Source organism: Motacilla alba, chromosome 1A (genome assembly GCF_015832195.1).
Source record: "Motacilla alba alba isolate MOTALB_02 chromosome 1A, Motacilla_alba_V1.0_pri, whole genome shotgun sequence".
NCBI classification, from domain to species: Eukaryota; Metazoa; Chordata; class Aves; order Passeriformes; family Motacillidae; genus Motacilla; species Motacilla alba.
Window position 1 is genome coordinate 67,141,507 of NC_052031.1, and position 27,144 is coordinate 67,168,650.

Genomic DNA, 27,144 nt, shown 5'->3' on the forward strand with positions numbered 1-27,144 from the left:
AGCAGATGATACAATAATTGTAAAAGTCAGACTCTTGTGACTGAAGAGGAAAGATGTCCAACAGTTACTCAGTTAAGTAAGGAAATGATCAAGCCTTTTGCATTGCAATGATACAGAGGGAACTGAGTAAGATTTTGAGCCTTTTGTGTTCCTTTGAGGTAAGAGAAGAACCCTTCAGACTAAAGAAAGATGGTCCAGTGCCTGACAGCTCACAGTGTGAAAAAAAGTTTTCATATCAAGTTGGATCATGCTGTGTTTTATTTTATGAGCACTCGTGCCTGTTTGTAAAGAGCATGGCTTTGTTTTGCTCTGGAAGTGTAGAAGAAGAAACTGAGGAACTGGATAGAGATTTCTTCTGGGATTTAGTTTGATTTAGATTTAGATTTTGTTAAGGAGCCAGGTCTGAAATGTTCATCTTGCTTTCACTCATCCTGTCTTCTTCTGAAGTCACAAGACTCACACTGTCTAATGGAAACACAGGTAAATGAGATATAGAGGACATCTGAAAAGGCAATCAGGGAATAAAGTGGGAAGTGGAGCTTCTTCTGTTCTCTTTACAGTCTGGTTCTTGTGCAACATTGGGTCAGGCATTTATTCAGTTTTCACCAATATGAAAGATTACCTATGAAAAGTACCATTATATTTTATCAGGATCGAGACCTTCTTTACAATTCCTGGGTTCTTTCTGATTTAAGAAAACAGTGCAAAAAGCTGAGAAGAAGGGGACAGAAAAGGATAGTAATATCAAAGAATGAAATGATGCAATTACATGAGCTTGCCACATGTGTAATTGGCATGAGCTTTCCATTATCTTTTTATTTTGTTTATTTGTTTTTGTTTATTCTTATTAAAAATCATTGGTTTCTCTTCCCATGGTGTAAAGCAAATATCAAATAAAGACTTAAAAATTCCACTGTGCTTTAAAAAAGGGTGAGTTATGAATGAAAGTTGAAGCAGTCTAAGCCAGTGATGTAACCTATTCTGAAAGCTACCTGTTTTCCCAGCACTGTAAAACTATTGCTATTTCAAGTTCAAGCAGAACAGGTCTTTCTCTATTTCTCTCTTACTCTCCCCTAAATCACAGAGGATAATAAACCTGATCTGGAAAACTTATTTCTGGTGATACATTACTTCCAGATAAAACTGTCCCTTCTTTCTCTTCTTCCTTCACTTCTTGTGTATGTTAGGAGCTTAGCTTGGTCATTCATGATCTCCTGGAGTTCTGGAAATGCAACTCTTATAAACTAGTGTACACATTGATGGCATTATGAAATAACTGAACTCTGAACCATTTCTCTTAAGGAAATATAAATAATTCCTTCAGAACATGTGGAATCAGTGAGCAAAGACTTTAAAGTTGTTTATTGTTTTATTTTGCTTGTCTGCATGTTTAGGCAAAGATGGGAGAATTAAAAGTGCAGACATAAATAGACTGTCCTGATTGTGTGTTTTAGAGGTAGTTTAAATAACAGTATAACATTTTTTCTCAGCTTCTACAGCTTCAGATTTTTTTTGAGAAACTGCAAACATAATGAACGTTTCTTATACTATGTCAATTCAAAACCTACTACCTTACTGCATTATCCTCCAAATCAAATAATGCTCCTGACTTTGCTGCCTGTCACTTCACCTATTTTTCTGCTTCTGTTCCACCAAGGTTCCACTGCAGCTGAGGAAGCTTTGGAGAGCTCATATTCAGGCAGCCACCCAGTATATATTGCTACAAGTATTTGGAATTATTTTCAGCAGTGTTGGAGTTCACAGTGACAGCCACACAACCATGTTGAAATTAAAGCTATTTGAATAACTGTTGTGTGCAAGCCCACATCTGTGCAACGGAAGCAGATTTAATTTATACAGTGTTCAGGAACCTTTTCAGGATACCTTAAATATCTCTCCAGCAAAAAGCACCTCTAAACGCTTTGTTTCATGCTTCCAGAACTTCTGTAACGTTTTAAAGTCCCACTAAATGAGTTTTTAGGATGTCCTAGCAGAGGGATTAGCCAAGATGGCACCTTAATGAAATGTACATTTTTTTAACACTGATGATGTTACCAATTTAATTAAGGTTTGTGTAGCATTTGCTTTTGGTGTTTTGACAATTATGTTTTTTGGAAATAAAGAGAGCTCTTTTGAGCAGTCTATTGGAATTGGAGCTAATTTTGTTTTAAAGGGCAGTTTGCAAAAAGTCTAACACAATGTTTAGGTGGTGCTGAGATAACTCTGGTTTGTCTATAGTCTGTAACCACACAATTCTGGAAAATGGGGTTGAAATCAAGAATTGATGTGTGTGGAAGTTGTTTCTGACTTAGTGCCCATTTTGAATTGACCACAATTCAAAATCATTATTCACCTAAACACAATTACCAGTCATCTTAACAGGAGGCATTAGGAGAACTGCAAGCTGTGGGACAGATTTTAAGATCACTCAGAGTTGCTGCAGTTGAAATAGAGGTGGATTGCTGGGTGAGTTGTGTTTTTCTTTATTTTGGAGAGAAATAATTGCGGGGGGAAAAAGCCAGAGGAATACCACAAAGATTGCATTATAACCAGATACACTTACTAAGCAGTGTAGCCCTTCGGCATAGAAAGAGTCGTTGAAGATGAAATGTTGACATTGTGTATCAGGCCAACATCACGGTAACTGACTATTCTAACAAATTAATCTAATCATCTTCCTTGCAGCTGATCCATAAGATGATGTATTTTTAGACTATTTTATCTCATTAGTGATTATTGCAAATCCTCCAAAATCTGTCAGAACTCCAAATTGCTGGCTTCCTTGAGTTTGTCAATAATTTTCTGTGTTGACAAAGCATATTTAAAAGTTTTGAATCTTTAAATTCCAGTAGACAAGGAAGGAACTTGGTCTTACAGCCCACCCCAACATCAATTTGTTTCTCTTTTTTAAACTCAGTTTATGAATTTTATACTTGGCATTGCTTTTCTTAGCTAAATATGTTTTTTCTGCATTGCCTTCTTATTTTCACTTTGTGTAGTTTTCATTGTTTGCTAATTAGGTCCACTGAGGTTTCCAAATGTCAGCATCATGTAATTCTTCTAGTCACTGTCAGGTCTTCCTCAGCAACTTGCAAACATTTATCCTTTGAAGAATCCCTCCCTTCCAAAATAGTCTCTTTGTGCTTGCCCTAAATCCAAAATTCTGTGTGGTTCTTAGTTAAGAACAAGCTACGAACTCCATATTCTGGAGTGTTTTCTAGAACTATGATGGAAGAGCAGAATGGTAGTAAGCTCTCAATTTTGTTGTGTAAGCTGTGGCAAGTATCTGAGATGCACTGTAGAGTTTGCATGATTATTTTCACCAATGTAGGCTGATTGGATTAAAATTTCATTTTTCTTTGTACATCTCCTTATAGACTTTATAAGTTCATGTCTTGTTTAACTCATGATTTCAGACCAGTATTAACAGCAACAATTTTGCTTTTTTCTCTATCACTTTCTCTCTCTCCTTTATTTTTTTTTTTAATTGGCAGAAGCTAATGAAACAATGCTGAGTTTCAATATCTTTGTATCAGTATGTAACCAATCCAGATAGACTCAATTATTTCTTGTTTAAAATAGACACAGTGCAACACTTTTTGTTAAGTTTGGGTCTTTCCCTTAAACTTTTTGGCAGAGCCACCAAATTTTTCCAGACCATACTTTTGTATTTAAATTCTGCAAAGGTGTTAAACCTTCCTCCTGGCCAGGTACCCATGATGATGATGGCATCATGAAAACTGCTAAAAGTTCTTTTCAAGTCTGATAAGCATAGCTGCATTTGTGATTTTACTTGGGACAAATGCCTGTTTTGTTTTTTAGAGTGTTCAAGCAGTTGTTTGCTGCTACACCTTAAAATTGTGCATGGATTCATGCAGTGCTGCACAGTAATCAGACATCAATCCCCTCTTTAAAGGGATAAGTGGTGACTGCTTCCATTCTACAGCTGGAATTAAAAAAAGCACTTCTGCCACCACCCATGGAGTCACAGATCACAGCTGACAGCTTGGATGGCCAGTGAGATTTTAATAAAATCACACTTTCAGACATCCAGGTTACTCTCTAGAGGCTTCTGCAGTCTAGAACACCAAAACCTACTTGAAGGCCATCAATTCATCTACTTCCTTCTCTTCTGTGTCTAATGACCATTTATTCTCCTTACTAGCTACTTTCCTACCCAGCAGTCAATTATTTCTTTCTTTCCTTTTCCCCCCTTAGATCTAACCTTTTCTGTCATTTACCAATACTAGGCTTTAATATGCTTTAGTGGGCCATACAACTACCTTGATAATCTTATCATTTCCCTTCTAACTTTTTATAGTTGCTTGACAACAGTTAAATGCAAATATAAAAGCAAATGACTGAAATTTCGAGGTCAAGTAACCACTTCTTTTAATTTGAATGTGAAAAAATACAGGTAAATTTCCCACCTTGACTTTGAAAATCAATCTTTTTCACTGTATAAAATTTCAAAAGTTCCTGTGTGTATGTAACTGTTCCAGATTTTAAGAAGTGAAATCACCTAGAAATCCTGATTGTTAATCTTCTGCTTCCCATCCATCCCAGACTTTTTTTATCTTGAGAAAGTCTCCTGTGTTCTAGCTAGCTGATAATTTTGAAATGTCCGCAGTTTCCTGACCACACTTTGAATATCTTTAGATAGGATCATCAATTGCTTTAAGTTCAATTAAAATTAAGCAACCAAGAAAAGTCAAATAATGGACATTTTAATAAATCTGTATTCATAGGTTCAAAAAGGTATTTTTTTCCTTAAGAAATAAGTGTGGAGAATGATGCAGTTTTAGATGATACATAGTTCAAAAGAATCAAAAATAACCATGAGAACAATTCTTGCCACAGCATTCCTGAAATACGAGAAAAATTTATTATCATCAATATTTCATTAAAAAAAATTTACATTGTAGTCATGCAATACCAGCTAATTCCCAATATTGATATTTTACTGTGTGTGGACCAACAACGCAGTCTTGTCAGAAATGACAGGAATTGTTAGGAGCATCATGTTGTTCATGCACAGTGATTCTTTAGTGTGCTCAGGCTATTGCTTTAGGCTGGAACGGTCATTTATCTAAAATAATATCCCATAGTCTTCAGTGCAAGAAAGTGCAGATTCTTATGGGAAGCCTTCTCTGTTTGTTGGCAGAGGAGCAAAACCTAAAATCTGCAGGGAAAAAAATACCTTTCAGCAGAGTAATACAGAGCTCTGGCACCATTTCTCTGAGCTGGCCCTGGAAGGAATCGCATTTGTATTGTGAACATTAGTACCATTTCTGGGATAAAATGCTTTTCTTTTCCACTTTTGAATAATTTACCCTTTTCTTTTAGAGTAGAAGGCATTGCTGCCAAAATAGTGTGAGCATAATCTACTGCAATTAGACAGCCTATGCAGTAGGCCCAGTGGAAACCTTACATCATTTTAGAAGTACTGAGACTGCTTGAAAGAACCTTACAAGTAATGTTATAAGTTGTAAAAATAGTTCAGTGCAGAGTTTTTGCACACTCTGGTCTGCCTTCATCCCATTGCTTTCTAGCCCCATAGTTCCAAACAACATGACAGTAACTCCTCCTTTTGGAAGCAGGGAAATGTTCTCCTGCACAACCTGTTCAGGTGATTTCTGTTCTGAAGATGGGTGCAGGTCCCATACTGGATTTTGAAGAAGTTGTTGTGCCCAGTATGCTCTTTATGAGGCTGGATAACAGGGAAGGGCTGCTACATTGCACACAGAACAAAACATTCCTGGCATGAAAAATGGACTCGCATGTTCACAGTGTGTACCCTGCAAGTCATTTTTTTGACACTTTACAACTTTAAATAGCAGTTCTTCAGGAATCTCTGACTCGGTGCTTTATATGGCCCTCATCACGATTGTTCTCAGAGCAACTGGAGAGCAATTATTCTTCTTGTGCTTTTGTGTGGGATAGAAAATTTGTATCTCCACCTTAGAGAGGCCTAAGGCTGATTATACATTGGTCATTTTTCCAGTTTGTCATCATGGGCTTAGGGGAAGTGCACAAGCACCGATGCAGGCCAGTGTGAGCTAGATACCCTTGTGTCTGATCTTTACATGGTCCATCTCACCTCCACGTCTGCTGGCTGCCATATGAGGCGAGGACTAAGAACTTCTGAATTGGTTTTGTATTGAAATAATGATTCTTTCATAATTTTCTTTAAAGCTGATCTCTCCCTTGTATACTCCTCTTTGGGTGTGTCTGTGGGGATTGAACTCTGAAGAAGGCTAATTTTCCTAGTTTTTATGAAGGTTAACACCTCAAGTCCTTACCTGATGGAATCCATATTAAATGTGCATTTCAGTAATCACATTAAGAAAAAAAATCTTAGGAGCAGCTTTACTTCAAATGCCACCTCTTTACCAAGCCTGTTTTCATGGGCTACATCTTTTTGTGTATTTGCACAGTGCAAATACTTTAGGGGAAGTTGTGGTGTTCACTCTTACACCACCTGATTGATTAGCAGGATCTTTCCATCTTAATCCTACAATCAGTTTCTTTCCACTTCTCTGTATGGAAAATTATTTTATTAGAATTGCTGAGTAAGGAAGCCTCAAATTATAGTAGAATTTTATTTATGCTGGAGAAATTAATGCCAGCTAATGGTGTTGTTTCTTGTTCTATTTTTCTTCGGTATTTGATTTTTGGTAATTGGCCCAACTTGTGTCCTACTGTGGGAGCTTGGCAGAGAGAGAGAGAGGGATAAAGAACGGAGGAAAAGATTTGTAGGTGTCAGAGACAGCTTGTGTATGTGCCTGCATACATATGTGAGCTGGCATAAAGCAGGGCTATGTGGATTTTGACTGTTTAAATAATACTGTACATTAATCTTCGGCTAGCTGAGGATGTGACCCAAGAAAGGCAAAAGAAACATTTACAGGTGCTCCAGCAGTGTTTGATTTCTGGGCAGGGGTGATCAGCGTGCGTTTACTTCCCAAGATACCTTGTCCATGCAAGGGTGAATCACGCAAGGCTCAGTTGACTCATGGATGGAAAAAATGGAGTTAGCTCAACTCAAAATGGCAAGGATTTGTGGTCACAAGAGAAAAACAAAATGTACATTTACACAACAAATGTAGGCAGTGAAGTTATCTTCTGTTCAGTCCTTTTTAAAATGGTGAAGGGAGGACTTTTTTTAATCAAAAGAAACTTGAACTGGAAATGAAAGCCAATGTATTGCCATTCTACCTCTAGCTAAGATCTTGCCTGATCTGGTAAATTAAATGGGTAAGTGCATGTGACATTATTAGAGAAAAACTAGGCAAGAGAGGACAGAGTATTTTAATTGCTCAGAGGAACTCTTCCTCCTGAGTCAGAAATAAAGCTGTGCCTGTACATGCTGTCAATGGCAATATGGTGTTGGTTAATTACCCTTTGAACAGCATCTAATGCAGAAGTTGTGATGATCAGTGGTTGTTAGAAACCAAAATGACCTTTATTTAGGACAAGTGATTTGGCTGCATCCAGTTTTCGGTAAGTGCTTTACATCTATTCTAGTTTTTCTTGTCGTTCCAAGTGGATATGTTGTGTGGTGGGGTTTTTTTTTTGGTTTTTTTTTGGTTTCTTTCCATGAATCTGTTAGCTGGTGGAGCTTTCTATAATGCTTTGAGTTCCATCCGAAAGACAGCTCAATTAAAGTGATGCGGAGAAAGCCTCACGAGGAGATGGATATTTGATACTAAAAGGCATCTGTAAAGAAGGCACTAAGTTTGTTCAAGAGTATTTCTTTTATAGGGATATTACAAATTGTAAACACTCTATTTTTTTCTAGTTAAAATGGAAAACCACTTGAAAGGAAATAACCACGGTGTTTTAAGCTCCACAAATACTATTGCACGCGTGTGATATTGGGTGGATACTGGGTTATGGTGAGAATCTACAGCCCTGGGTTTGCACCTAGGACCCGGTATTCCAGGCGTTCACCTCCGTGCATGTCAGAGTGCTTCAGTTCTTTGGGTTGTGGCAGTTTCTGCAGTGATTCTGAGGAGTGTTTTAGGACTCTGCATCTCTTGTTTAACATGGCAGCTCGGAGAGTCCAGATACGTTTAACATGTACTGCATTCGGTTCGCATTTCATTTTAAAGGAGTCGTTTTCGCTCTCCGCGGAGGCTTCAATTACAGAGGGCCAAGTGACAGGCGTAATTAAGGCAAGTGGCGGGATACCAGCGGAGCGCTTCGGCGTTTCCACCAAGGATTTTGCAAATCCTAGCTTGATTAATCTGTTTAAACATCTGTGCATCCTCTCGTCTGCGCAGCTCACCCCCGGCTATCTCTCCCTTGCGCTGCCTGCCTGCCGTGCCCGCTGGGCTCCAGCGGAGCCGCAGCCCCGCTCCGCCGCCTCGCCCGGCGCTCGCACCCCGGCTCCGTGCTCCTTGAAATGCAGCTCACACTCGCGTTCCGTAGCGGAACCGCAGGGCAGAGCCCGCGCCGTTGAGGGAGCGGAGCGCCGGTGCCGCGGATCGCCGCTGCCCGGCCCCTGCCCCGGCCCGGCCCCCGCCGCTCCCCGCTCCGTCCCCCGCTCCCCCAGGCAGCAGCCGGCTCCAGCTCGCCTCCTTGACGTCATGTCTGTGGCGAGGCTTCAGCAGGCGCAGTGGAGGCAGGCAGCGTGTTAAACTTTCAGATCAAGTCCGGCGTCTCCCAACGCCGTGCGCGGGGAGCTGCGTGCAGCCGCCGCAGCTGGAACATCTGGAAGCGTTCAGTGTGTCTGTCTGTCGGCGAGAGGCAGAGAGCGGGGAGCGAGCGCGCTGAGGGAGGGGAGGGAGTAAGGGGCTGGGACTGTGCTCTCTTCCTCTGCAGAAACAGCTCCCTGCCAACACAACGCGCTCAGAATGGCTTTGAAGAGGAGGAGCAGCAGCGTTTGAACATCTTCCCCCCCTTTTTTTTTTCCTCGTCCTCCTGTTGTTAATCTTATAGTTGGTGGATTTTAAAAAGACATTTAACCCTCAGAGGTTTGTCCTGGATGCTTTTGCTTTTTTTCCTTCCCCCCCCACCCCTCCTCTCGTTTCCCCCCTTCCTGTTCTTTTTTATGGTTTAACAGCCAGAGGTGCTGTGCTAAATTCTTGGAAGGGGCCCGGATGTACTGAGGATGCATTGCAATTTCACTAAAGGAGGCAGTAGTGGAAAGGATCAGTTTTTGGTGTTTGATGCAATAATGGGAATCAGGTAATAATAAAAGGGGAAATTCTGCAGCTCCATTCTTCCTTGAATTTTACCAAGCCGATTTTCGGAGGGATTATTCTGGACTCGTTTTAAATGGTCAATGAAAACAAGAGGATGTACATTCCAGAAGAAAACCATCAAGGTAAGCCTGAGATTTACCTCCGAGGACCTAGCAACCGTTCCCTCCCCTGCCCTTTGTCCCTTATCTCCCGGCTCAGCTCAGCCGCCGCCACAGGCAGAGGACAGCCTTTGACACCGGCTTCCATTCGGAGCACACAGCTCCCCTCGGCCGGGCGTGCTCCGCGGAGACCCCCGCAGCCCCTCGCTGAACGGCTGCTTCTTAGGAGAGCCCGGGCAAAGAAAAGTTGCTTTAAGTCGCCGTCGTCGCCTTCTCCGGCGAAGGGGCGAGGAGGGGCGGCCGGCGAGGGGGCTGCGCGCTGGGGCCGGGGGCTCGGGGGAGCCGCGGAGCGGCCGCTCCTCCGTGTCAGGCGAGGATGAGCTCGCAGGGCCGCCGGAATTAGGGGATCTTTCCCAATGAACGTCCTCCCGGTGCCCCTAACCTCCATCTGGGTACGGCTTCCCAAGGCACCGGGAGAGGAGCCCTTCCCTTCTCTTACGCTATTTCCAATCTCTCACACGAAAGGGGAGGGGAAGGGAGAATTATCTGTTTACACACATGTGCACCATACATGCGCTCATACGGAGAGAACGAGGGACACCGTGGGTGCCTGTATTAAAACGAAAGTTGGGTTTTACTTGGGGCAGTGGTTTCTCGCCGGGCTCCTCGCAGGATCGCCTGCATCATGGATACCAACCCGTGCTGTTGCTCCTCGGCATTAGCAAATGTCCCCCGCTATTCCCTGTAGTAAAACTTTGTTTGTCCAAACTCCTGGAGCCTTCCCCCGCCCCCGCCCAACCCCGACCTGCCGTTCCTGAAGTTATTTTTATCCCGTTACCTGCATGGTGTCACCCCCTCCCCTCCCTTGCCTCCAGCCCTGGCTGCACACACACGTCGGTGTTGCAGAGCAGGCAGAGCCATTTCCTCCCCTCGGCGAGGGAACAGCCTCAGCGCTCCGCCGGGAGCAGATGCCGGGGTGTCTCTCTCCCCACAGCAGAACCCCCCAGCCCCGGCCAACTTCTCCCTCATCGCCCCCGCCTGGTCCTCAGGGCAGCCCCTCCCCTCCCTTCCCTTCCCTCGGCCGGCGACAACTTCCCCGCTGCCAAACGTGCCCCCGCCCGCCGGCATCCAACACCTGCTCCGGGGGCGAGCGCGCCCCGCCGAGCCCCCCGGTACCCCCAGCGCCTTGGAGGGGCGGCTGGAGGTGCAGCCGGGGAGGGGCAGCAGCGCTGTGGCGGCCCTCAATGGTGGAAGGGTAGTGGGGGCTTGGAGATGACACCACCCTCCTTGCGATTAAATGTAGATTAAAAAGAAGAAAACCACCCGGCGCCCCCCAGCCCTAACCACTCCATCGAAATGAGGTGGGAGGGGAAAGGAAGCAGCCCCTGATCCGGAGTGCTTCTTCCAAGTGGGAGCGAGTCTGCGGCACATGCATTCAGCAGGCATAATTGGGCTGCTCTTCCTGGTCCAGCGCTGATAAAGTGGATGAAGAGCTCAGCCTCCATAGCAATATGCCAACGCTATGGCAACCTAAATCCAGCTCCCTCCTTATCAGCTGCAGTGATTATATAATTGGAGGAACAGTTTTGCATCTGTCTCTTGATGCGGATTGTCATTACTCCCAGGTGAAAGAGCAACTTCTAAAGCAAACAGAAAATCAGCCAGGTGGAAGAGAGTTCTGTTCCCTGATAGCTCTCGGGTTGCCGTTTATTTACAATCTATTTTTATTTCGTGCAAACAGCACCTGAAAGGTTAAATTGATCAGTAGTCAAGAAAACCTGGTGGTGAGGAGACGGGAGCAAACCAATCACAAGGTAGAATGGAGCCATTAAAGCAGCCACAGATTGCCAGTTGCAAGGTAGTGATAGGAGGGGGGTAGAAGATGAAGCCAGGTCTGGGATCCTGGTCTGCTCCTTGCTCCTGACCTGTAAGGCTGATTTGGATCAGTCCTTGTTCTTGCATCCTGCACAGTTGCTGGCAGCAAGGTGAATGTTCCAGGTTCTTGGTGGTGCAAGGCAAATTTTGATGTCTGTTCTTGAGATGTGAGTGATGTGAGCAGGCCTCACAGGTCTGATATCCGCCAGCCCCTTGTCAGCCCACCTGAGCTCACACTCAGCTACCTGGGCAGCAGGGGAGCTGCTCCAACAGGGCTCACTCAAGGTAAATAAATAAATAAAGAGTAGAGAGGCCATTAGTTACATTGTGAGGGCTGTGGGGACCAGGAATTGTATTTGAAAGGGCTTTGTTGGCTTCTTTACTGCTACTTTGGGTAGGTTTGTAATAATACTTGTTTTACACTTCTGGATGTGACTAGGTATCCTGAAAATATTTGGGCTTAAAGTAAGAATTTGCTTGGTTTTTTGGATGCTAAGCCTGCTGTGCTTCCATTACAGGCTCCTATTGCACGAAGGCAAGTAAATAGTGTGTTATTTGTTGATGCTGAGGAAAACGTTCATTTTTTTTGCTATACAATGGAGTATATTTTTTTAACAGTGATTATTCATTGATACAGCTCACGTTTGTCTAGAAAATGACAAAACCCCGCCCAAGAAGCGCCAGCAAAAGCTTCCAAAAACTAACTACACCACATCTAATGCACATGCGGGACTGGGCGGAATCTTAGACGGGCATCTTCAGTCCGTTCCTTCTTAACGCTGCTGAAAACTTGCTCTCTTGAAATAAAATTGAAAATGGGCTCGCAAGCCCACGTGTTGCAGCCCCCTCGAGGGAGGGAGCGAGCGGAACGAGCCCGGCCGGGGTGGCCGGCGCCGCTCGGGCTCGCATTAAATCGGCCTCTCGCCGCGCTCCGCGCCGGGCAGGTGAGGCAGGAGAGGAGCCCGAGGCCCCGCGGAGGTTTTGCTGTGGTTATCAGCCCCCGGGGTGGGCAGGGGAGCCGGGGTCCCGGTGCCTCTCCCGGAAGGTGGCACTGCAGGGCCGCGCAGCCCGGCGGCGCTGCCGGGGCTCGGCAGGCGGCACTGCCCGGGATGCTGCGGCCAGCCCGGCTCTCCGCACGGAGAGACACCGGAGCCTGTCCCGGGATAAAATTCATTAGGGTTGAAGAGCCCCTGGTAGGTCATTTATTCATGCAGTAATGATCCTCTGAGTGAAAAGCCATTTCTGCTGCCGCGTCTGAACTACCCTGCCTTCAATTTCAAAGAATGCCTTTGGGCTTTGTCCTTATTGCATATTTTGAACAGATTTCTACCTGCTGCTTGTAGAAAGAGAACCCCCTCAGGTATTTGTCAACCATAATTAGGTCTTCTTGCAACCTCCTTTCCTAACCTGCACATACCCTGTTCTTGAAATGTTTCCCTGTAAGACACTCTTTTCATAGTCCTTGTATCTCGTGTATCTGTTAAATTAAGAACTAATTAGTATCCCCTTTATTTCTCGGAAGCCTATTGATAGCGAGAGGGTCAAGTCACCAGCGTAGTCCCTAATGCATTTTCTGACCTGAAATGAGGGTCAAACCCACAAATATTCCTCTTAACTTTGCAGGTATAAATGGAGATGATTGTGTACACTTCACAGCTGATTTCAGCTGAAGAGTTGAAATCTGTCTCATGCTGTGCTACAAAACAAAGCCATTGGCTACAGGCGCTAGAATTTATTGGATGTTTGCTTTAATTTTCTGCTCTATTTTCAGAATACCAATTTTATTTCCTGTTTGTTTTGGGGCACTGCTTTCACGTGCAGGAGAAACCATGCTCTTTCCATGGTGACAAAGTGACCATATTAGTGAACTCAGTCGTCATTTTTGGGTATTTGCTCTTGTGCTCTTGCTTTGCTGTAAGGCTTGGTTAGAGTAGGCATTAGTCATGAGGCATAAAGAATACCTCTGTGTGGTCTGAAACAGCTTATCTTCAGGATTTTTGGAGAAAAAGAGTCTCAATCACTGTTTAAAGATGCAGCTCTAGAATTCCAACCTCCCCTGATTTAACAATAAACGCTTGTGTTTATGAGGTATTATCTTCTGCCTCAAAGTACTCGGAACTTCTGATTGGTGTAAACCACTTAATTCAGTATAATATGAGATAGCAGTGTAAAATAAAAATATTTGACATAGTGTTAAGTAACAGTACTTAAACATTCTGCACAATACAGTGCACTGCATTTATTTGTGAAAGTTGCCAGCAGAGCCTCCAGAAAGGTATTTCAGTGCTTTCAAGTATTTCCTATCCTTAAAAGGAGTATTTAAGTGTCCTGCAAAAGGCATGGAATTTAAAGCATATACTTTTGAAAGGTTTTCTTTGACATTATCTCCAGTCACAGAGACCAGCTTTGGTTAGGTCATCATCAGTGTTCCTGCTGGCTGGATCTTCCTGAAGTTTGCACTGCTGTCCCGAGCACTTACCTGGTGTGCTCTCTGCAGCCAAGGCACCTTCATGAACCCCCTCTTGCTTGCATCTCTAATGTGTTTTCAGGGTTACGTCTGAGTAATTCACTATAGCAGATGTGACACAGCCTTGCCATGTGGAATTAATTTATCCCACTGAGATATTTACTTTGAGTTCTTTGTCCTCATTGTTTTGTTTCCTCAAAACCCTTCAGAGAACATGTTCTGTAACTGCAGGGCTGCCATATGTACTCAGTTTTGGCTTACTTTCGTTCAGTTTTGTGGAAAATGGTTCGACGTCCATGCTTAAAATAGGGTTTACCTGAATGGCAGTCACTCTTAAATTTACTTTGTGTGTGTGTGAATTGTCAATGTGGCCATCAGCTTGCTGGGAAGTGTCTTGTTTAACCATTTCTGGGAAATAAGGGAAGGAACAGAGTCATTCAAGTTCAGCAACAGCAAATAAAAGAGCTCCTCTGAGCAAGTGTTCTCTAAATTTATTGACTATCAACCAGCATAACAGATGTGACTGCGTGCAGTAAAAGTCTCTCTTAAATTATTGAACGCAACAAATCAGATCAACACCAAAGAAAGCTTTTACCAGTGGCAGATATATGCTTTACAAAACATAATGTTATTAAATGGTTCAATTTGCTATATTTTTTTTGAGACTGTATACAAACCCAGTATATTTTTTGTCAATCATTTATCTGAAACTCTGGTTTTATTTAGATAGTGGGGGATAATAGGAATTTGAGAGCAAGTGTATTCATTAAAATGTTTATTACTGGATTTCAGCAGTAAATTCTTAATTTTAAAAAGAGAAAATGCTCTTAAGGGTTCAGACATGTCGGTGGCTACTGAACACTCTTCCTTTTTCTGATAGTTCCTCTATTACCTAAGATAAAATTGGCATTTCTTCTTAGTAATATTACCAGCGGAAGTTTAAAAATAAAAAAATATTACAATTTTTAGAAATTTTCTGTTTTACTGGAGTAAAAGCATCACTGTGCATTTAAGTTATGTCAAGTTTTCTTTTTTTTTTTTTCTCAGTCTTCTCTTTTTTTTCTTTTCCTAATGAGGGAGGGAGTGCCAGTAAGTATACAGTGCAGAGAGGGCAGTGGTGGGCTCGTGGTGCTCCTGCCAGAGAGCAGGTGTGGGTTCGGGTGGTGGATTGGTCCTGTTGGGATCCCTGATATCCAGCAGAGAGGTTTTGTGATGCAACTGTTGTGAAATACATCAGGGTGCAGTTGATAATACATATAAACCTAGAAGAATTTCTGTCAGTTTCTGTGGATGAGGCATAATCATGAGGGTGGAATAAACTTCTTTAAGGACTTGTGATTGTTTCAGGATAGGTCTATTCCAGCTGGAAGTGTCACAGGAGTCTCTGTACCGTGTTTGGAGATTTCCAGAACAAAAAAAAACCTGGCTGAATTTCCTCCAGAAACCCAAACACAATGTTAAAGATTGTATGGCTTGGATAGGTGCCTTTGCTGGTCCGTGAGAGATGTGGGAAGGCAAAAAGAAAAAAAAAAAGGAGAAAAGGTTAATATATGTGTTGTAGAAGGTGACAGAAGATTTGATAGAATCACGTTTTGTCTTTATTTGGTCAAATTGGCAGTTGTCCAGATAGCAAGGTTGAGTTATTGCAATCTAGAGCTGAGAGATTATTAGCACAGTTCATCCTCAGGAGGAGATGAGATTGAGGAGAAGTGACTGCTGATGGCTTTGAAGGTGGGCTGCTCTCTATGTCACCTTCCCAGGCATCCCTCCCAAAAACACAGTTCTGGGGGGTGCAGCTCTCCCTGGCTCAGGTTTCAGTGCAAAAATTGCATTTCTGGGAAGTGAGGATTAAACAAAATGGCCCTGTGTGATAGGAGGGAGCTGCTGAAGCTGGGCTGCTCAGCACCCCACTCCAAACAAGTTCAATTAAAGGGGTTGTTCAGGGCCATGCCCAGGCAAATCCTCAGTGTCTTTGAGGATGGAGCTTACCCAAACTCACTGCAGCCTTTAATTTGATTACCTTCATATCAAACAAACAAACTCACCATGTTGTTCCTGGTATCTGCTCTGTCTATTTCAGTCTGTATCCATGAGGATGGAGAGCTCATTTCCCAATGTCACCCAAGAGCTGAGCTGCTGCCACTTTTCTGTGCTTAATCAGACACAGAAGCTGTTTGAGGGGCTTTTGCCTCAGTGCATCACTCCAGCTTGGGAGCAGTTTGCTTTTTTGGGTATCTCTGGGTTGTTAGAAACTTGTACAGGAATGCTGAAATGGTGTTTGTAGAGGACTTCTGCAGTTTTCCTTTTTTTTCTTGTACTTGTCTGTGTTTTTTTCAGAAAATCCTAAATTTCAGTGGCTGTCTCAGCAGGCAAAACATTCAGAATCCATGAAATAACACCAGCAAGTTGAATGTCCTTAAACAGCTGGGAGACATTAGCAGAGTACCAGTTAAAGCCTTGTTCATGGGGAGGGAGGGGGGGAAGTTATTTAACCTGGCATCTGTCGAGAAATAAAATGAATCCACAAGTCTCACCTGGGCACCAAGAAACTCAACAAATTTAGGAGGGAGGGAAAATCTGCTTCTTTAATAGAAGACAGAAGATTAAAATAAAAGAATTATTAAGGGTGACTGGAAACGTAGTGGTTTTCAAACCAGAAAGAAATCTGATTGCCCAGGAACTCTTTTTGAATTTTGTACATAAACCTTAAAGTGTTAAATGTTGCAAGGAAAATAGTGTCTGAGAACCACCCAACCTTTAAGAATACTCTATGATATATTTAAAATATCCTCCTCTAAATGGCATTGTTATTTATCTGAAATATTCAGGTTTTTAACCCACTCTGAGTATGGTTGCCGTTGGGTATTTTGGAAAAAACAATTAAATATGACTGAACATGACATTATAATTACAAAGTAAATATGCTCTAATTGAGTAATTAACTCAACATTTCTTCCTAAAGGCATTGTAGGAACAAAGTCATGTTACTGATCAGATTTCAGATTCTTTATTCCAAGGGAGGAAAAAAAAGGCTCCCATTCTCCAATATGGCTGGCTGGATGTAAGACTTCTTAAGATGCCTCAGTTTTTAAATTTAATATGTAATTTTGGAAATTTAATATACATTATTATTACATCAGATATTCTTCTAACGCTTTTTGTCAGAAGAAATCATATTTTATATAGACAAAAATAATACTTGTGTCTCTTTGCTTGTAAGTCAGCCTAACTCTTTTAGGTAGCAACTTTTTTTGGTTTCACGTACTACTGGCAAAAATGATGATTTTGAAACTGCAGCTTGTGTGATACAGCTGTTAGTAGTAGAATTTTAGCTTCAGGAGTGCTTCATGAGTAGGAATTTTAGCTAAAATTCCTGAATTGTAGCTCCAGGAATGCAACAATGACCTGTGTGAGAAGCAAATGTAATCTGTATGAATACAGGAATTAAAATTGATATGTCTTGAGGCGAGAGGGAACAGTGAATTGTAAATACACTGCATAGAGGATTTATGTTGAAACTTATTTCTGACGCAGATTGACAAATATCAGGAAGCTGAAAGTTGAGGCTGCTTTGTAATGCCAAACTTTTCTGAGTTTTCCATCTTGTAGCTTCCATTTAGTTCACAAAAGAACATTTTTCATGCGGACCTTACATGTAAATATTAAACATTTGAATTAAGTACGAAGGGGTCTGATTTCCTTGGGATGAATTCGACATGTTGAAAGCAAAGTCAGCAAATGAAGTTGCATGGACCCAAGGGTCATTAAGAAAACAGAGGAAATCCATAGTATTCATCACTCTCTGGAGCTGTGAACAAGTAGACTCATGCAGGGAGGAAAGATTCACCTGTGTGCTGAAATTCATATATGATAATTAAATTGCCTATTATTGCTTTTATAAATTGTATATTGCCTGTTATTATTGCCTATTATAAATTGTGTAGATGCACAGAGTGTTTTCAGGTGTAATTTAAATTCAGACTGGTGTCTTTAGAGAGAAGTAAAAGGCGTTTATGGGGTGAAAATTGAAAGTGATCAGGTTTAATTGTGGGTTTAATGGAACTTTAGTGTGGCTGTATCCAGGAGCAATAGCTAGGAGTGGATTACATGGAATCTTTTACATCACTTTCACCTAAGTGAAAATTTTAAGTGAAAAGCCTGAGATTCGCAGGCATCAGTTATGTTTAGTGCCAGCAGCATCAGAAGTTGAATCATAAATCAGTGAATGGCTTTAGCTGTAGAACTGCAATATCTTGCCTGGCAGATTCTCACTGGCTTTGGCTCAATTGCACAAATTCTGAGTGTGAAATATTTGTTAGCAGGTGTTTGGGATGTGCTGGTCCTGCAGGTAGCAGCACACACTGACTTCTCAAAAAAAATTCTCCACAGTTTTCTTTGGGAATCGTTTGCTATTTGCTCAATGTGACAAAGCTTATTGCTTAAATCAGAAATGAACACATTCTTGAGGGTATAGGCTGGAGAAAAAAAATCCTTAATTTAGTGTTTTGGGTTTACATTATGACCAAGAAGGTAATAGTTTCATTTAAATTTGGAATTTGAAATGGATTTCAGTGAATTGGATTTGCAATGGCACAGTGATGACTGGAATGGAGTAACTCTGAGTATCTCTTGTCTTTTCAGCCATTATGGCAAAAGTGAGAAAAGCAGAGTGAAAGACTAAGGTGAGCATGACTTGAAGGCTTTTCTCTGCTTTAAGGCAAAGGGTGTCAAGAAAGATCATAAGAGATGAAAAATTGTGTCCCAGCTTGCATGCAGTGATAAACGATGTTCTGCATGCCAGGAAATCAGTCAAAAATGACAAGAGGGACTTGCTACTGGCAGTTCTTAAAGACAACCAAAGCATTTTGAAATAAAGTTTGAAAAAATTCAGACATCAAACTTTGGAAAAAAATTGAGCATGGAGCTTTACAGGTGCCTGGCAGAATCCCTGGGAATGTATCATGGCACACGGTCAAATGTGAAGTGCTTAAAAAAGGATCACATCTCCAAGTATGAATAATTCAACAAAACACTGCAGGAAGTTTTTAATGCTGAGAATGCAACTTCTGCTACTTTCTATGAAACGTTATGCTTGGACATCTCCTTAAGTGCTTTTAATTTGCAACGTGGTTTACGCAGCTTGGAGGATTTCTGTGGAGAGAGATGCATTTGACTGCAACATACATCCTGCTGTTTCAAGGCAAAGCTTGTATCTAAATAAGTACATATGGGTCAGCAGTTCTTTATCTATTTTTCCAGTACTTAGCATTCTTAGCGAGAGCTTTGCTGTTGTCTTTGCCTTCAGTTTGCTCTTATTTCACCAGAACACTTTTCTACATTTGTTTTGGGGTGTGCATTCTTGAGATTTTGTCTGTTGTGCTTTAAGGCAGTTTCTGATGGAGAATATCAGTGCCCAGAATACACTGAGTGTATTCCTAAGGATCTTGGTATGCATGCTGTAGGGCCAGAAATAATTTCTCATTATTTATGAGAAATACGGATGGGAAAGCCCCATGTGGAGTCAGCTCTACAAATATCAGAGGGAAGGAAATTTATTCTTTTAGCACGTATTGGTGGTGTTTGATACTTCAAAAGGAATGTGATGTAAGCTCAGCCAGATGGTTTAATACATTGGTGGATTTCATTACTCGTCTCCCTAAGTCGTGTTGGAACACTATTTTAGAATACTATTTAGAGATGGAATTACTGCAGAAGATGGAAAGCCCCACTTGTCATCGTAGGATTTAAACCTCTAGTTCATGTAGCTAGTTGTTCTGATAAAATCAGTAAAAAGTATCTAAACCTGATTCTGTAGCTACAACACGCTGAACAAAGATCTGACAGACTGTCAGGTGCTGTTTGGGAGATTAATATAAAGACTGGAGTATGGACATTTAGAGGATCATTCTAATTTTATTTTCTGTTCTGTTTATTTTCTGTTATATTCTGTATTCTAATTTATTCTCTGTTAGGATGTAGACTTTCATAAGGTCTCATACCTTCACAAAAGCTCTATTTCTTTGCTTTTGGGAGGTTGAAAAAGAAATATGTTCTCCGAAGTTATTTACTTCTCCTCTTATATATTTACATGGTCATGGTCCCTGTAATAAGAACATCTTCCAGCATTAAAAGCTCTCTTCATCTTCCCAATGTGCCAGGTCAATAGGCTTGGAGAATTAATTTTCTCTTTCTTCATCAGCTATGTTGTGTGTGCTTATGTGAAGATATCACCCTAGGAGGTGCATGCAAAGAAATTAATAAGTTATTTAATTTTAATAAGATCCATGTTATGAAATGGCGTTTAGTTACTGATATCATCAAGCCTGGGACAGACACAGCAGTACAGGGAAGTTTTATCCCTGTGTCTGGGTGTAAATCAGAGAGAAGAAACCCTGCCCTGGTCCTCCTGAGTGCAGAAGCAAGTTTGAGTCTTGTGGTACAATTAGAAGGTCAGGCTGGTTAATTTGTCCTGCTCCAGCTCTGGTGATCAAGGAGCAGAGCTCCTGATGGGTGCCCCCACACAACTGTGGTGCCATGATTTGTCTCTTTCCAGTTCTGCTGACCTGCTTTTTCTCTGCCTTTGTGTTTCCCTTGTCATTCCAGTCTTCTCCAGAATAAACAAGCCAACCTTTGTTTTTTTTTTTTTTTTTTGGTCCAACTGCACCAGCTTTTCTACCTCCATACCCAAATTTGATGTTTCTGGTTCTCAGTAATGCTGGCCTTATTTCATATTCCTAACACAGTTACCAGGGCACTGCTGTCTCTGGGATGCTTCCCTATAGGACTCCAGTGCTTTCCTCAACTGAGTGTGAAGTTTATTCCTCTCTGACAAGTCCCTCTAAGCTGTGTGTGGAATGTGGCCATTCCTCACAGTGCCACCTGCAGCTCCTGTCAGCTCCTCACTTTGTTGCCACTCCTGGGGATTTCTCATGTCATGGCCAGTAGTTTTCCATGTCCTGTTTGGTTACCCTGGCCAGGCTGAGTTGCCTGCCTGCAGCCCTAGCACCAGTTATTCTGAGCAGTCTTATCTCCAGTAATGAATGCTGTATATTAATAAGCAAAGAGGATTCTCCTCTTTGTCAGTGCAATCTTTCCCTGGTGATGGTCAGTTTTACAGTTGGGATGTCACAGCCAGGGAAGGGGGCTGATGTCTTGGTGAACAAATGGCCAGACAGGTTTATAAGGAGTCAGTGCACAGACTTGTGAATTTTGAACCGGATGCTTTATGTGTGTGGCTTCCCTCTTGGATGTAAATTGCAGAGACAAAGTCTGTTTCTCTTGAATGCAGATATTGCTGTGATCAAATGGGAATCTGATAGGAAAGGGGGCTGTTGTCTGGTCTCTCTCTGGGGACTGCACATGCTGCTGTGGGGTGTGCACACAGCATACTTGGATAGGAGGAATTAAACCTCTCTCTTCCTCCCAAACCTACACATCATTAGGCACCTCCAGGGCTTGACTAGTAACCTAGATACACAGATATTTCTGCTCTTTATCTGCCATATTTCCAGTGTGTGTATCACAAGGCATTTTTATTTTTTGTTTCCAAATAGCTGGGGAAAAAAATTATCTACTCTTGGGAACCTTTAGAATGTCTTGGAGATGTCTGCAGTTGCACAGTGCCTACACAGTTGTGTGTATATATAGGCAGAAGAATAATTTGCTTAGTGGACCAGAATGAATAAGTGACTGTGATTGGAAGGATCTAGCTGTGTTATGAAAGATTTTGAAAGGCATAGAATAGTATGAAATAGGAGAGAAATACTCTAAGTTTTCATTCTAAGAATTGTCATTGTTCATACAGTAAAGCTGATCATTTGGCATGGGTTTCATTTTACCTCACTGTAGGTGTTTAATTTGTCTCGTTAGAGCTAATCCTTTAGAGCTGCTGTGTAGTCAGTGGAGAGGAAGGCTGCCATGGCCAAAGAACATTGTAGACATATGAAACAGGTGGGGTAGGCTGCTTTTTTTTGGGAGCTACTTAACTCTGCCTTGACTATGTAGCTAAAGCTTTGGTGACTAAGTTAGACTAAATGTCAAAATTCAGATTGCTGGAACTACTGAACTGAATTCTACCTTGTGCATGTGTGTTGCTTCTAATTTTGGTTGTCAACAACAGAAGCATAGTGGGAAGAAAGGAGTTCTGTGACTCTTTTAGTTTTAAGTAACCTGTCTTTCAGGTGGCCTGTGTGAATGCAAATGCATTTAATGTATACTTCCTGCCTGGATGCATGCTGGTAAACAACAGAAATTGGCAAAGAAAAGCCTGATAAGGAAAATCCCAACTTGGGAAAAATCCCAGTTGGAAATTCATTGAGTTCTTGAGGAATATCCCTGCTAAATCCCTGTGTTGTGAGAACAATTCATTTTTCCTGAGATTATGCTTAGGAGTGAGAAACTTTGTGAATGCAGAACAGGCAGCTTCAGGAGGGAGATGGACTTTCCAGAGTCAGAGAGGAGTGTTTAGGGAGTGTCAGAGAGGGATGGCAAGTGTGGGAGAAGACACAGCATCAGAGGAATTATGCCATCAGTTCAGGCTTTGCTTCCTGCTAGTGAGTGTGGCCACGTGAGCTGGCTGGAATGTACCAAATTCACCAGGAAAGATGAATAGCTGGGTGACAGCAATGCAGAGAGGGTTCTCTGCAGTAACCCTTTGGTTTGTGTGGGCTGTGCTTTGGGGTGAGCAAAGGCAGTGTGCCTGGTTTTGGGAGTGCCATTTTTGAGTCACGGAGAACTCCTTTTCTAGCATGGTCTCAAAGAGAAGATAAACAGAGGTGTGACATTCATTTGGTCTTATGAACTTGGTGACTTTATTGGACCTTGGACATGCTGGCAAATGGGATTCTGCCTGCCAGAGCCTGGATTTCCAGGTGGGGCATGCTGGATCCCTGCTTTCAGCCAGAGGGAGAGCCCTTGTTCCCCAGGATGCGGGCGGGGGAGCAATGCTTCTGGTGACATCAGAAGAAAAGGGGAACCTGTCTTGGCAGAGAAAGTTTTTATTATCATAAATAAAGGGTAGCACACTCTTTCTTTATATCTGTGCTACTATATCACCTCAGAGAATGTGCATCTTTTCAAATTTCTCCCTCTCACTGCCACGAGCAGGGACACCAAGTCGTTCTGTATCATATGATCTCTTCAGGGCCTCTTTGCCCAGGATTTGCAGCTCTGGCTCTGCCATGCTGCCCTTTGCTCAAGCTCTGTAGTACCCAAATCCTGCTGTGCCCAGGGAGAAAGGCTGTGCCACAGCACGTAGGATTGGTGAAGCAGCTATTTCAGCTTCCTGGAGAGCACCAGCCAGAGATTCTCCTTGCAGAAACTGGCATCTGCAATGGGATAGACCAGCTCAAAGCAATGCTTGCCCTTCTCGTGAGGTGCTGGGGAAATCATTGAACTTCGTGAATTCAGCTGTGAAATCTGAATGTTGAAAATAGGAAGTAAGGGGATTTGTAAATTAAATAACAACCTTTAAATGAAGTATTTACCATCGGTGGCTTCCAGTTTAATCTTTCTGAAGAAATCACAAGCATATGTTTTGCCTCTTTGAAAAGCTTTTCTGTAATTTTGCATGGGGTTTTCTCTGATGTTTTCTGTCATCGTTTCACCATTTGCTTTTGAATGCTCATTTACTGTCTGTGCCTGGTAATGATACAATGACTCAAAACAAGAGAATGTTTCGGGAAATGTATGGATTTAAGTGGGAGTAATTTGCTTAAAATAATGTAACTGTTTTTGTAGCACTACTTTTCTGATTAAGCCATTGTACTGCAAATAACTTGAAATGAGGACAATGGGGATCCCCAGTCTACGTTTGTGAAAATGTTGCATTTATCCCACTGCAGGCCTCAACATGTTGCAAAAGACACATTTTTAGAGAGAGATTTCCAATTGGTGTACTTTAAAGATCATCCCGATAGCTCTGAGTTTCCTGCTGTCCTTGGGCTGTCTGTGGGTAACAGATTTTTGAGGATATCTGCCAGGCTGAAGAATCTCTACCAGCAGTTTCTGAATTCTGCTGTTTGATTACCAAAAGGGTTGGAAAATTAAGCAGACCTGACCTGGGGAGATAAAGTGGAATAATGTCAGGAAATGACCCCTGACATTTCACAGTCAAGTTTCCACTGGTTGTTGCTCCTCATTGTTACCAGTGAACACCTTATTGGACATCTGACTTTGCTTAGTTACAGCTACCAAATATTGAATATCATAAGGGTTATTCCATTAAGTTGAAAGGGTCGTGAGGTGTGTCAAAAACCTTTCACGTGCTCATTAATTCTGATCAATTTTTTATAACTCTATCTTTCTTACATAAGACTAGATGCTTCAGCTACTTTTAGTCTTCATTGAAGATATTGTCCTGCTCTGCATTTCTTATAGCTCTTTTTTTTTCAGTTCCCTGGACTTTCAGGCTTGCATGTAGGTTAGAAATCATCCAGGGCTGTGTTTGTGTGTTGGTTCGTTCTGTCCACAATGAAAAAAGCCAACAAGGGCAAAGCTGCTCAGTCATGGAAGAGGAGTTAATCTGCACCCACCCCCTTCCCCCAGACAGGGAGGGCACAATACTTATGGCAATTTTTAAACAGGCTGGATGGTTTGAGGCCTTCTGTTATGTTTTTGTTAGTTTGCTGGTTTGGGTTTTTGTGTTTTCCTCTTTTTTTGCTCTTTAACGCGCAGTAGAAACAGGGAATGTCTTGACCAGCATTCAGATGCTACAGGATGAATGGTTTATAGGAAATGTCTTGCTTCTTTTGTGATGCTGATCCCGCAAAGTGTGGCAGAAAGGAACACAAAAGCCTCAGCTTTCACCGTCTTTGGTGAGACCTGGAAATTCCAAAGGCAGAGCTGGAGCAGCAGCAGAGCCTTCTCCCCATGGCAGTGCTGACCCAGGGCCTCCTGGGCTCTCACCAAGTGCTCTGCAGACCTGGTGTGGATCTGCTCGTGCCACCTCTGCTCTGCTCTGTGTAAATTCAGTCATGATCAATGGATCTGCTTTTATACCAACAGGAGCTTTTATTTTTAGAAAGAATCTACAAAGACTGCCTCAAACATTTGTCTGCATCCACTGTAGAAAAGGTCACAGAGAAGAGGCTTAACTATCTTTGTGTAGTCACCCAGTGACTCAAGAACTATTTTGGGGTTACGTGTGACAGCGTTCAGCCTGGGATGTAAAGCAGATGCTGGTTTTCCTCATCCAGGTGCTTGCAAAGATTGTCCCCTGCTGATTTTCCCCACCCCTTATTATCTTTCACCCTCAGCTCCCCTCTTTGCTGCAGTCGCAATCTTCTGATTAGTGCCTTATTTAGGTTGGGAATGCTCACAACTAGCAGAGCAAGCCAAGAGTGCTTATTTTTGCATCTGTATATTACACACGCTTAATATTTAGACTTGGAACATTCAGCAAGAAGATACCAGGAGCTAAAAAAAAAAATATTAGAGAAAAGTCTGCATGCTGGAGATAGAACATATTACTTTAGGTACCAAACAAACCAGTGAAATTATTTTTTCCTCTATGCAAAGTGCTATAAAAATTTGACTCTAAATCTGTTAATGCTATAATACCTCTAGATCACAAAGGTCTAGTTTGAGTAAGTGAATGGTTTTGTTGGTTTTTTTTTTTAAGTTATCTTTTAATATCACCCAGAATATTAACCAAGCCACTGTTTCCCTTTGTTGTATAGCATGGTTTGCATTCATGTGGTTAGTAATTTTCTGTGGGTTTGTTTGAGGGAAAGTTCACAAGGACTTCCTTTTCCTTGGTTTGCAGAGCATGTTGTGTTTACAGCATCCTCCTGAGGATTTTGTGGATGAAAGGAAATAGAGAGAGAATGGAAGAAGCTTTTTCTTCTTTTTTTTTCTTCTTTTTATTCTTCCCTCAATTCAAATTTCACCTTTTTTTGCATGATCTCTTTCAAACACCTTAATGATGCCAAATTACAAAGAGCCCTCCTGTTTGAATACTTTGTCTAAAGTTATTAAAGAATGAGATAACATTATTTAGGTGACTGAAATTAGTAGAAACACCAAAATTTTCTATTTTTACTTACTTAATCCCTAGGATTTGATTGAACCTTTTGTACAGTTTGTTTCAAAACTTTCTTCTTCAGTTGGTTTTGGTGATGTTTTGTTGGTATAATTCTAAGCAGCAGGGGAAGAAAAAAAAATCAGATTTTAAAAATAGAAAAATGTGGTTTTTAGAACACTAAGATTAATAGCTGAAATAAAAGTCAGTTTTGACACTGAAGCATCTTATAAATACCTTCTCCTTTGAACCTGCCTGCATTTCAAGAAGGGAGTACATCTTTAATTTATTAGAACATTGCATGCATGATCTAAAATTAGGTAAATGTAGCTTAAAATAAATTTTTGCCTTTCTGGAAAGCAATAAATAGTTTCTAAGTGCCTGTTTTGCATGTGTGTGCTCATGTCTGGTTTTCACTGAGGATCATGTAGTAGATAGCTCTGGAAATGGGAGAGATTGTGTATTGAGGTGTATTTTTAAAATATATATATTTATATATATAATATGTATTTATAATTATATATATATATTCTCTTAAATTGCATGGCCACTACCTGAATGAATCTTTGATTTGGGTGAATTCTCACCACCCTGCACAGACTCAGAGACAGCAATAATGCTGCCAAGTGTGGGGCTGGAGAGCCAAAGAGGTCGATGAAATTTGACCACTTGGAAGGAGGGGGCTAAAAAAGGAGGAGGATGTGGAGCAGATGGCCTTCAGAGGTCCCTTTTAATCAGAGTTATTGTGTCATAATGCAGATTAATGACTTCCTGGTGTGGGTATGGCCACTGTGAGGGAGGGCTGGCAGCCAGGGCTAATGGCTGGTGTAGGGAGTTTGGATTTACACTCTCCTTCTGTCCACTTGCTGAGCTCTTCCCCACAAACTCTGCAGCTGTCAGGCTGACTCCATGAACAGCAAGAGGAAGCAAAAGCCCTCAGCCTGTCAGAAGTGCCACTGCCTATTGTCTGTCAGGGCTGATCTCCATCTAGATCTGGAGGCAAAAGTTTGATTTCTTGTTTTGTGTGTGCCTTTATTGAAATATCTGTTGTCTGTAACTCGGATACAGACCTACATAGAGATCCCTTTGTGCTTTTTAGCCATCATCTGCTGTAAATGGGAACAGACTGCTATTTCTGCACTGAGTCTACTATGAGTTGTGGAAGAACTGTGATTGATTTTTCTAGGATGAAGACTATTGAAATTGCAGGCTTTGAATTATTTAGATATCATATGCTTGTACATATTTTCCAAATTGTGTCACATGCTTAGGGCCAAAAGCAGCTCCAGAACTGGGCTAAAAGCAGCTGCAGAACTGCTCTCTACCTTGTGCACAAGCACATGTGCATGCATGTGCTCCCCACAAATAAATGGGAGTCATTTAATCTCATTTAATCCACCGAAATTTGTTGTGCAATTAAACTTATGTTTTAGATTACTTCTGCACAGTAAGAGAGATTGGCACTTTGAGCAGCTG

The 27,144-nt window shown here is 41.9% G+C and overlaps 1 protein-coding gene across 24 annotated transcripts in view; it reads left to right on the forward strand.

Moving 5' to 3' along the window:
- The window catches only part of CACNA1C (calcium voltage-gated channel subunit alpha1 C), a 464,806-nt gene that overhangs the window by 41,505 nt on the left and 396,157 nt on the right, over window positions 1-27,144 (forward strand). Inside the window, exon 1 of one of the 24 annotated variants that reach the window (XM_038153855.1) lies at window positions 8,795-9,331. The exons of the other annotated variants lie outside the window; for them this stretch is intronic. Coding sequence (XP_038009783.1) covers window positions 9,283-9,331 — 49 coding nt within the window. The 5' untranslated portion in view covers window positions 8,795-9,282. Of the gene's footprint in view, window positions 1-8,794; window positions 9,332-27,144 lie in introns of those variants that run through there. 24 annotated transcript variants of the gene reach the window in all.